This window comes from Erinaceus europaeus, chromosome 7 (genome assembly GCF_950295315.1).
Source record: "Erinaceus europaeus chromosome 7, mEriEur2.1, whole genome shotgun sequence".
Taxonomy (NCBI): Eukaryota; Metazoa; Chordata; class Mammalia; order Eulipotyphla; family Erinaceidae; genus Erinaceus; species Erinaceus europaeus.
In genome coordinates this window covers 34,691,439-34,703,492 of record NC_080168.1, presented here as the reverse complement: position 1 = coordinate 34,703,492, position 12,054 = coordinate 34,691,439, and the positions used below count along the sequence as shown (strand labels likewise).

At 45.8% G+C, this 12,054-nt stretch overlaps 1 protein-coding gene and 1 long non-coding RNA gene across 6 annotated transcripts in view; one reads left to right on the top strand and one right to left on the bottom strand.

Annotated features, from left to right (window-relative positions):
- Positions 1-12,054, bottom strand: part of LOC132539406 (uncharacterized) — a 283,959-nt gene that overhangs the window by 222,210 nt on the left and 49,695 nt on the right. The window lies entirely within an intron of this gene.
- Positions 6,521-12,054, top strand: part of SPATS2L (spermatogenesis associated serine rich 2 like) — a 233,839-nt gene continuing 228,305 nt past the window's right edge. Inside the window, exon 1 of one of the 5 annotated variants that reach the window (XM_060194186.1) lies at positions 6,521-6,680. In XM_060194186.1, the coding sequence (XP_060050169.1) occupies positions 6,543-6,680 (138 nt within the window). In that variant the 5' untranslated portion in view covers positions 6,521-6,542. The other 4 variants (XM_060194184.1, XM_060194188.1, XM_060194185.1 and 1 more) reach the window with 4 other exon arrangements.

Here is a 12,054-nt window from a genome sequence, read left to right as displayed (position 1 = left end):
GGTGGGGATCAGGGGCTTGAATGCAGGTCCTTTGCCTATAATATGTGTGCTTAAACAGGAGCGCAACCAGCTGGCCCCTGGAAGCACTAATTTGAATGGATATATGCACCCCTATGTTCATAGCTGCACTATTTACAGTAGCTAAACTATGGAAGCAACCTAAATGCCAAATGTAAAGGGATATATATTCAATGAAATGCTACTCTGCAACATAAAAGTAGGAAAGGAAGGAAGGAAGGAAGGAAGGAAGGAAGGAAGGAAGGAAGGAAGGAAGGAAAGAAGAAGGAAGGGAAAAAGGAAGGAAGGAAGAATGGAAGGAAGGAAGGAAGGAAGGAAGGAAGGAAGGAAGGAAGGAAGGAAGGAAGGAAGGAAATGAGATTGTATTATTTGGAACAAAATGCATGGAATTGGAAGTACTGTACTAAGTGAATTTACTAAAGAGGTTCTTCTTCTAGCGTTTGCCTACTAAAGAGGTGAAGGACAGCTACTAAATGTTTTCACTCACATGTGGAATACAGATAACTAAAACAAATGTTACAAAAAAATGTTAGCTGAACTGTCTCTTGGACTGTGAGAGAACTATGATGGTTACTGGGGATAGATGGGAAGATAGAACTTTGGTGGAGTGTGTGTTGACTTACACTGACAATGTTTGGTTGTGAAATTATACCCTTGAAATCTTAAACCTTTGTAAAACTGTTAAGTCACTAGTAAAAATGGAAACACACACATATATACATTGTGTTCTTTTGTATGCTATATCCCAGATGAATTGAGAGGGTCCCTTAAATAGTGAGGTGGAGTTTACAATAAGAATTTTTTAGGGGCCCGGTGCACCTGTCAGTTATAATATGCAAGAATCCGGGTTCAAGTCCCCAGTCCCCACCTGTGGGAGGGGAGGTTTGCTTCACAAACAGTGAAGTAGTGCTGCAGGTGTCTCTCTTTCTCCCTCCCTCTCTGTATCTCTCTTCCCTCTTCATGTTTCTCTATCTCTACCCAAAATGAACACACAAATAACAGGCAAAAATAATATTTGATTTTTATTACAAGGACATTTAAAAGTAATACCAATAAGCCTTTGCTTATAAGGTATTGGGTGCTAACATGAGGAATTTTAATGGAAAATTTTGTTAAGTAACGGATCTACAGGGCACCACTTTAAAACGTAAACACACAAAAGATGCTCTATCTCACTAGCAACTAGAGCTGTGATAAAACTCTTATATCAGAGAATGAATGGTATAGCTTTCTTGGTAAGATGCACCTATATCTTGCACTCCTGCTATCTTCCTGTTGGTACCACTAAGGTTAATGACGTTGGAATTATCTGTCGGGAACACAAATCAACATGTAAGCTGACATGTAAAATGAAAGTTAAACAAACAAGCAGTAACAAAACTGAAATCAAGTCTTCGCTTTAGCCATGCAGTCATTTCAGGTAGCTTACAACTAGTGAGATTTTTAACCTTGAAAACACCAAAGTAAAAACCCTGGGTTAAGGGTGAGGGTGTATGTTCAGCTTCATGGGGTGGGGTGGGGGAGTGGGGATGAGACACAGTCTTTTGGTGGTGGGAATAGTGTTTATTTACACTCCTGTTAATTTGTAGTTGTATAAATCACTATTTAATTAATATGAGTATAAAAGGAATTTAAAAAATTGAACCAGTAAGATGATGACCTAGTCTTTAGCTCCTGTGTAGATTAAGTAAGTTAAGCCAAGGGATGTTTTGTTTTGTTTTGTTTTGTTTTGTTTTGTTTTGTTTTGTTTTGTTTTCTTTGCTTTGTTTTTAATGGGCTTCACCCTCAAGTCAGCAAGGTTATCCTTTTTTCTTTTGAGTCCAAGCCATCCTCCTCCCTGGGAATTTTCCAGGCAGAACCCTGGTTCCAGGTCATAGCATCTCTACAGGCAGCTGCTGACATGCAGAAGAGTGACTCACTCCTTTGGCTCTGCTTCCACGAGTGTTCAGAGTGTTCAGCAGGTCTCTTTTCCTCTCGGTCCCTAAACCTCAGCCCCTTAGCTGGCCATGGCCTGGCTTGTGTCCACAGCAGGCTTTTCTTTTAGACTCTTTTGACTTCTGTTCTTTTACTTTAAAACATATAGTAGTTAAAATAACATAGAGAATGTGTTGGGGGGAGAAGTATATAAACTTAAAAATGGGGGCAGGGAAGGGTACATAGTATAGTGGTTATGAAAAAGAGACTCTCATGTAGGCAGCTCCAAAGTCCCAGGTTCAATCCACTGTACCATCACTGCCAGAGCTGAGCAGTAGTCTGGTAAAAAACAAACAAACAAAAAGTGCCAAAGTTAAAAATATTAGTTCCTTACCCCAAGGGTTACCAGTGTCAATTGGGTGCTTATCTTTCAAGATTCACAGGTTTCCTGCACATTCTGACTTGTACTTGTCATTCAAAAATAAATCATAAGATACCTTCTTTTTTTTGTTAGTGATTTAATAATGATAAACAAGACTGTGCAATAAGGGGGGGTATAATTCCATACAGTTCCCACCACCAGAGTTCTACATCCCCTCCCCTCCATTGGAAGCTTCCCTATTCTTTATTCCTCTGAGAGTATGGACCAAAGATCTTTTTTAAAAAAAATAATTTTATTTTTTAAACTTTATCTTATTTGATAGGACTGGGATATTTATAGAGAAGAGAGAGGTGAGGAGAGAGATACCTACAGCCCTGCTTCACCACTCGTGAAGCTTTCCCTTGCAGGTGGGAACCAAGGGCTTGAACCCAGGTCCTTCCACACTGTAATGTGAGCACTTAACCCAAGTGTGCCATTAGTTGGCCCTGAAGGAAAGATCTTCATGGAGAGCAGAAGTTGAGGAGTCTGGCTTCTGTAATTGCCTCTCTGCTGGACATGGGCATTGGCAGGTAGGTCCACACCCCCGATCTGTCCCTATCTCTCCCTAGTGGGGCAAGGTTCTGGAGAGGTGAGGCTCCAGGACTCATTGGTGAGGTCGTCTGCCAAGAGAAGTCAGGTTGGTGTCATGGTAGCATCTGCAACTTGGTGGCTGATAAGCATTAAGATAGAAAGCAGAACAAATTGTTTAATAATCAGGAACCTAAAGGTAAGAGTAGATCAGGTGAACATGCCTTCTTATCAACGCACATCTCCTTTTTTGTTTCTGTTTGTTTGTTATTGTGACCAGGCTTTAGCTGAATCTCCATGCCTACATGGTCCCACTGTTCCCAGCAGACCTTTTTTCTTTTCTTCTTCTTCTTATTTTAACATTTATTTATTTATTCCTTTTTGTTGCCCTTGTTGTTTTATTGTTGTGGTTATTGTTGTTGTTGTTATTGATGTTGTCATTGTTGGATAAGACAGAGAGCAATGGAGAGAGGAGGGGAAGAGAAAGACACCTGCAGACCTGCTTCACCACTGTACCTGACTCCCCTGTACCTGACTCCCCTGTAGGTGGGGAGGCGGGGGCTGGAACCGGGATCCTTATGCCGGTCCTTGCGCTTTGCACCATCTGTGCTTAACCCGCTGTGCTACCACCCCCTTTTTCTTTTATTTTCTTTGTTCCTTTTATGTTTCATTAGGGAAATATTGATTGACAAGACAGTTGTCACATGGGTACAATTTCTCATCCTCCCATGACAGGTGTCAGCACACTTAGGTCATCAGTAACTTAGGTCCTCCTCCAGCATCACACATTGGGGTCCCATCGCCCTCTCTTCCACTAATAACACCTGCCCTCCCCACCACACATACACACCTGCCCTTCACCTTCAGACCATGCCTCGTCCAAGTTTCACCCTGTGCTTTGCCTTTCCTTCTCTGTTTCTATAGTTCCACCTATGAGATCACCTGGCATTCATCCTCCTCCTTCTGGCAGATCTCACATAACATGATTCCTTCAAGTACCATCCACGATGAGGGAAAAGAGATGATTTTGTCATTTTTAATAGTTGAGTAGTATTTCACTGTATATATATACTGCAAGTGTCTTACCCTAAACTCGTCTGTCATCAGGTATCCACATCCGGGCAATTCCAGATAGTGCTGCTATGAACATTGTTGTACAGAGATCTCTGGATAGGTGTTTCTGTTTTCTTTAGACAAATCCCTAGGAGAGGGGCTGTCAGGGGACAGGGCAGGTCCATTTCTAATGTTCTGAGGCATTTCCAGAATGTCTTCCACAAGGGTCAGCCAAATTACTATTCCACAAGCTGAGCAGAAGTGTTCCTTCTCCCTGAAACCTCACCAACACTTGTTTCTGTCCCTTCTAGTGTATGACATTTTCACAGGCTTAAAGTTGTATCTCGGTGTTGTCTTTATTTACATTCCTCTTACAATCGATGACTTTGAGCATATTTTCATATGTCTGTCAGCCATCTGGATATCCTCTGTGGTGAATTTCTATCAGGACTGCTTTTTTGTTGTGTTGTGCTATTTGAGCTATTTATATAAGTTTTTCATTAATACATTGTGTGATGTAAGGCATGGAAAAATTTCCCATTCAGTGGGGTGTCTTTCAGTTTTGGTGGTGGTTCCTTTCTCTGTACAGAAGCTTTTCATTTTGATGTAGTCCTGTTGTTTCATTTTTATTTTTATTTTTTGTTTCCCTTGCTGTTGGATTTGATTCTTCAAAAATGTTTCTGAAGGTAACATCATGGAGGGCAGTTTCTGTTAAGGACAGAAATCAATACCTTGGAGGGTGTGAAGACAGAGGTAAGGCTGTATTTTTACATGCTTCTTAGCACATTCTTCTTTGGGGAATTACTTCTCACATTATATGTGCATTTCTTATTTAACTGACCTCTAGGATATATTTGTCATTTTGCAGCAGAGCACCTCTCTCTTACTTATCTATATCATTGTTGATGGGACACTTCACTGTTCAGAAAGGTTACATTCTATGGTCTTTCTTTTCTATTACAGTTTCTGGAATTTTTAGTCATATTTCTAACTACTGCTACAATCAATTTTTAAATAATGTACTATATTTACTTTTATCTATTTTCATAGATAATAGATCCATCTGGATATTTTTTATGTAGTATAGAATAAGTTGTTGTTTATGTATAACTTAACAGGTTGCTTGACTCAACAAAAGGGCTTTTCACTCAGATAAAATTTCATTGTGGTTGTTCAGCACATAGACATTTTAGGGTGGCTGAGAAACTCAGACTCCTTTCACCCTGAACTTCTACTCTCCTCTAGGTAAGGAGTCAACCAAATACTGCCCACAGGTCACATCCATCCACTCCCTGTTTTTGTAAATAAAGTTTTATTGAAACACCACATTTGTTTCCGTATTGTTTAGAACTACTTTCCTATAAAACTGTAAAACCACTTATTTGTAAAATAAGAGTTTCTGAGCTACAAACCCCAAAACACTTATACAATGACTCTGAGTCAACAACTTCCTTACTTCAGAGTTCTTAGTTTCCACTTGGCAGATACAGGAGAGAGCTCACGCAGAGATTTTCCATATGTCGGACATGGAAGTAGAGTTCAAATTTTCACTTACATTTCTCTGGTCAGAGTTCAACTGCGTGGCCTCACCTAACTACACAAGAGGCTGGGATATTTGAACTTTTTATGCATCCAAGAGGAAAGGGAAGCAGGTTTGTGGAAGTATTAGTCATTCTCTGCTACAGGGTACTCTGCATCTTTTTCCTTTTAATCAGAACAGGCTAGATTATATCAAAGAAATAACCCCCAAATCTTAATGGCTTAGGATGACAATGTTTATTTCTTGTTCAGACTGCGTAAGAGGAAGAGTCAGTAGGGGTGGTATCACTTAGTGCCACTAAATGGCTCCACTTTGGTGGAGCAGACACCACCAGGAAGACTGCCGGTTATAGTACTAGAGGCAAAAGAGAACGTGGTGATATATGCAATAGTTCTGTTCAGAATTCATTACCACTTCCATACATCTTTCTTTAGAGGCAGCTGGTCTAATGGCTAGACTGTCATTCAGTAAGGTATGGGAATACAGTCCTACCATGTGTTTTGAAGGAAGCAGAGTAGAGCTGTTGCACATAGTTCCAATGAATACCATACTACACACAGAACACATTCATCTCCTCAAGGGAAATCACCCAGATTCCACCCAATCACTGAACCTACTCAATGTCAAGAATCTCTCACGTAGACTTTCCAGCAGGTCTGAATAATAGCCAATGGAGCCAGGAGGTCTAGTGGTCTGGAACCAAGCAACTGATGTTACCCTCTGTCAACTTCACTTACTTAGATTCCAAATTACCAAGGGAATCAACACATAATCACAGCCTAAAACAGGCTTCTGGGATCAGAGCTGCTTCGGTGGCTGTGAACCCTGTTCTGAATGGCCATACCTAGAGAGTCAGTGTCCTTGTCATCCAAAGAGCCACTGAGAAACAGCTGTTGGTACTGTGGGGCGGGGGGGTGAGGCTGAAAAAAAAAAAAAGTCACCCTTAAAAAAAAAAACTAAATTGGAGAACAGCCTGCATTTCACTCTGCTGCCACTGGAAGAGGTGTGTTATCTAAAGTGCTTCTATCATGAATAATGATTGAGCAACTGCCTCCTCTGTCGGGAGCGATGCATGGGCTCAACCCCCGGAGTCTGCCAGGAGCTCGGTCAGCGCACACGCGTGGAGCCCACCCTGCGGGGGCCCAGCGCGAGCAAGCAGGGCTGGACACCCAGAGCCCCAGCTCTCCGGCTCCGCGGGGATCTGAGGTCAGGCCCAGAATCCCAACACTTCTTCCTAGCCAGGGTTTTCCAAGTCTTTTCGGATTCGGCTCTGTTTACATTTTGAGTTTGGTCAGGGCCCAGCGTCGCTGCCTTCCAAGAGCAGCTGCAGCGGCGGCGGGGGCGGCATCTCGCCAGGAAGCAGAATTCCCCCTGCGGGAAGGGAGACGTGTTTCCCGCAGCACGTGCGGCCAGTGTGACCCCGTCGGGGCTTAGGCACAGCAAAGGCAGCTTCAGGGGGCTGGCGCAAAGGTGGCCTGGGGCAGAGCGCGGGGCTGCTGGAAAGTGGGGAGTTAGAGGAGCTAGGGAGGGCATGTGGAGGGAAGGGGTCTGTGCCACAGCGCGCGTGTGAGCGCATACAAAACCCGAGCGAGGCGTGAGCCGCTGTGTGCAAACAGGGAGAGTGTACAAACCTCGGAGAGTGTCTGAGTGTGCGAACCCGGGGGGAGTGGTTGAGTGTGCAAACCCGAGAGAGCGACTCTGAATGCAAAGCCGGGAGAGTGGCTGAGTGTGCAAAGTCAGGAGAGTGGCTGAGTGTGCAAACCCGCGAGAGCGACTCTGAATGCAAAGCCGGGAGAGTGGCTGTGTGCAAACCCGTGAGAGTGGCTGAGTGTGCAAGCTGGGAGAGCGGCTCTGAGTGTGCAAACCGGAGCAAGGGTGTGAGCGACTGGGTGTGCAAACCCGAGCAGGGGCGTGAGCGGCCGAGTATGCAGATGCAAGCGAGGGCCCCGAGTGTGCAGACGCTAGCAGGGGCGCGGATTGGGGCCCTGTGCACCCGGGTGAGTGACATCGAGGGGCGGGCTAGCCGGCGGGCGGGGGCAGCCTTCTAGGGGCGGGAGCGTCTCTGCGCGGAGCGGGCCGGCCCGGAGTTGTGTCAGTGAAGGAATCCGGTCCGCGGGCCCAGCCGGCTGCACCCTCCGCCGCGAGCGCGGGCAGCGTGGGGCGAGCTCCCTGACGGCGCACGGCCCTGCAGCGGTTCCCCAGGCCCGCCCGCACCGCCCCCGGCGACCGCACCCCCGACTCGGCCCCCAGCCAGAGCTCTCCATCGAGGTAAGCCCAGGACCCCTCGCCCTCGCCGGGCCGGACCCGAGCGCGGAGCTCTGGGTGGACGCGGCAGGGCCTGCGCAGTCAGGTCTGAGGCTGGTTCCGGAGCTCCGGGCGCCCAGCCCCCGCTGCCTCCCGGGGCGCTGGGTGTGGCCCCGCTCACGGCCGCGAGGGCGGGCGGCTCCGGCGGGACGCGGAGGTCGCCGGCTAGACTTCCGCTGCCCGGCGCGGGCGGGCAGGCGAGCAGGCGGCGGCGGTGGCCAGGAGGCGCCGGGTCCCGTGCACATTTGCGCGCCGGGGGCGAGCGTGTGGCCGCCGCCGCGCTCCGACGCGGACCGGCTCGGCCGGGAGCCGGGCCGCCCCCCGCCCCACCGCCGCCCTCGCCGCACCCCGGCCCGGCCCGGCCCATCTCCAGCCGCCGAGGCCGGTCCCGGGATGGAGCGCTCCGAGGCGCCGGGCGGGAGCGGGCGCGGCGGCCCCTGGTGCCCGGGAGTCGCGTCGCCTAGTCTGGGCGGGTGGACCCGCAGCCGGCTGCCGGCAGCCGGCTACCGAGCCCCCGGGCCGGGCAGCGGGAGAGCTGAAGCCCGGTCCTGGCGCTGCGCCCCGTCTCTGCGCGCTCGGCTTCGTGAGCTCGACCGCCGCGGAGGCCGGGGGCCACTTCACCTGCCTGGGGCGGACACGACCCCGCTGGGTCTGGCCCGGGCCGCTGCGACCCCGAGCACCACCGGGTGTTGGGTTTGTGCACAGCAGAGGTTCTTCCTGTGCAGCATTTTCCTTTGAGCTTAGTACAGTCTGCAGTTGGAGAACTGGTGGGGAAAAAAATAGCTTCAAGTTCAAACAGTCTTTCTGTGCACACAGTGTTCTGTTTCTCACTTGTTTAAACATTCTTAAATGTCTGGATATATATAGTTTTATCAGCCCCATCAAAAGTAAGATAAAAAGGCTGGATTATTATTATTTTTTAGAGCCTATGCAAAGGTAGAAAATTTTATGGTAACATTTGAAAAAGTAAGGTCCTCAGACCTTTATGGTGTCGTTTTTTTAGTTTGCCTTAAAGAAATGATTCGTTGCTGCCTGGATTGATTTTTTTTTTTTTCAGAGATGAAGCAGATGTTCAGTATGGCAGAGGATGGAAGGGATAGGAAGTCTGAAATCATTTAGAAAAAAATTCAAATAATAAACCCAGTTATTTTGAAAGATGCTGTGAAAATAAAAGCTAAAGTTTCCTGATAAAGTATTTCACAGGCCTTGTAAAATCGTGTCACTTAATCAGAAAGCAATGTGTTGTGTGGATAGGGCCAGGTTTATCAAGTAAGTGTAGTGTTTAAAAATAATTGTGTATAATAGTATTTGCTGGATCTTTTGCTGGGGAGTAAAAATCAACGTTGGGAATGATTTTCTATTTAGACAAGGAAAATACTGCTACAATCTCTAATTAGAGTTTTGGATTAAAGTCAAGCTTTGTTAAAATACATTTTATGTGGCAGCATAACCCACCCCCCCAAAAAAAGTCAAATTCTGTATCCATGTGCCTTTAAACCTCAAATGGGTGAGCTCTGTGCACATGCACACACATGCCTAGCCCCAAAGGATAATTTGCATAAAATGCAATAACTTGAATACATAGAATATTTAAGAAGATAGTAAAATCTCAACATCTGGCAAAGGATGACATTTTTTTTTAAACTAGTAATTTTCTTTTTTTAGTCCCTGCCTCTGAAAATTATATCTTAGAAATCAGATTAGTTTAGGGTACCTATTCAGACAGGAACATTAAGTTTATTTTTTTTTTAGTCATTTTGTTTTACGGAACCCTTAATGAAAGTCTTCGGTTGATTTCTGTGGCACTGATTTTCAGGTGGCCACAGTGTCTATGGACTTGGGGGGCAAGTCTGTCACCTCAGTAATGATCAGGGGGGGAAATGTTTATACCACACAACCCCAGTCTTTGCAGCACTGCAAATACGAAGCATCGCACAGACTTACTTGGCTGCTCAAATGGAAATCTCTCCATCAGCAATTAAGCTTTAGAAATTTCTCGGTTTGTTTTCTAAGTTTCATCAACTTTTCAGTCTGTGCTGTCATTAACAGCAGATATTAAGTTATGGCTTTTTGTTGAAAATGCCTAGGTGACTTTCGTTCTACTACCTTCACCCAGTTTTAATCAGCATCTTACGAGGCCAGGCAGGGCAGGAACTTTTGGTTTACAGTTTTGATAAAATGGGAGAAGTTGAGATTGCTCATGGTATCATCGAAGCTCCTACCACCTGTCCCACCATATGGTCAGAGTAGAGAGAGTTGTGTCTACATTAGACAAGTACTGCTTACTTCAAGGGTTGTACTTCTTTGCTAGTCATCTTACTGGTATTTGTGATAATTGAATCAAATGAGCCTTAACAGTTTTTATATGCAGACCAGTTGCTTTTACAAACATGACACAGGCCATGAGGGCAGACAGGTCATATGGACAGTGGAGTCTGTTCATTGATTTCTGAGTGTGCATAACTCAGTCCACTCTACCACTGTTCTCCCTTAGAGTGTAATCACACAATTAAAACATGATTTTTCACGATACCAAGTAAACATAATTATAGAGGCAAAACAAACCCTTTTTCTTTTCTTTTTAAGTAGAGTGCTATGAAGGTGTTATTTCCTTGACATATCAAAATGGCTAATTTGGAGTTGTAATGCTTATGTAAATAGGCCATATGTTGAATTTACACAGAAGTTTATTTTTTCAGTGTTGTAAAAGAATCCCCTAAGTACCATAGCTAAGAAAAATGGTGTGAAGCTGTGTTTTTCTCTACAATTCATTTCAATTCCATTATTTGTGTTCACAGCTAGTATTTTTATTATTTATTTATTTATTGCCTCCAGGGTTACTGCTGGGCTCTGTGCCTGCCCTAGGAATCTACTGCGCCTGGTGGCCATTTTTTCCATATTGTTTTTGTTTGTTATTGTTGCTATTGTTATTGCTGTCATTGTTGTTGGATAGGACAGAGAGAAATGGAGAGAGGAGGGGAAGACAGAGAGGGGGAGAGGAAGATAGACACCTGCAGACCTGCTTCACCGCCTGTGAAGCGACTCCCCCTGCAGGTGGGGAGTCAGGGGGCTCGAACCAGGATTCTTACGCAGGTGCTTGGGCTTTGACCATATGTGCGAACCCACTGCACCTCCACTCAGCCCGCAGGTATTTTTATTTTCTAATAAAGCATTCTCAAATGTGCCTGTGTTATCTATCCTTCTAGCATAAACTTTTCTTTTTTATATTTTATTTATTTATTGGTTAGAGACAGAGAGAAATCAAGAGGGAAGGCTGAAATGGAGGACAGAAAGCAAGACACCTGAAGCACTATCTCCCTGTTAGAGAACCTCCCCTGCTGGGAAATTGTGCCTATGCAGTCACATCTGCCATGTTGTCCCCTCAGGCTACTGCTAGTTCCCGCAAGAGTTGGGACATTCTCGGAGTGCCTGTTCAGCCATGTTGTACCCTCAGGGCATTGTCTATATCCCCGCGATATTTGGAGTGCTTTGGTTACTCCTCCCCCTCCCATTCTCACGAGAGTTATTTTCCTACCCTGGAGTGCTATGGGTACTCCTCCCCCTTCCCATTCTCGCGAAAGCTGCTCCTATAAAAGCCTTTCTTCTTCCGCACCTCGCTCTCTTCACTCTTGGCGTTCAGACGCAGGAAAGGTTACTGTGTGAGGCGGCCATTTTCGTTACCTCCACATGGCCCAACCTGCTTCTCTAGCACCCAACTCTGAGGTGCCAGCGCAAATAAAGATTTGTGTTTCCTCTTCGCTCCGGACTCCTCCTCTCTCTCTTCTCTGCAGCCTGCGCTCAACAACACTCCCCCTGCAGGTGGGAAGTGGGGGCTTGAACCTGGGCCCGTCTGCATTATAACATGTGCTCAGTGAGGTATGCCACCACTTAGCCCCTAGCATATACTCTTTTTAAGAAAATGTTTAATTAGTGATTTAAAAGATTGTAAGATAATAGGGGTATAATTCCACACAGTTGCCACCACCAGAGTTCTGTGTCCCATCCCCTCCATTGGAAATTTCCCTATTGTTTATACCTCTGAGAGTATGGACCAAAATTCTTTTTGGGGAGCAGAAGGTGGAGGTCTGGCTTCTGTAATTGCTTCTCTGCTGGACATGGGTGTCTTTAAGTTCTATATCCCCAGCCTGTTTCTATCTTTTTCTAGTGGGGCAGGGCTCTGGAGAGGTGAGGTTCCAGGAAGTATTGGTGAGGTCATCTGCCCAGGGAAGTCAGGATGGAATCTGAGTAGTGTTTGCAACTTGGTGGCTGAAATGCA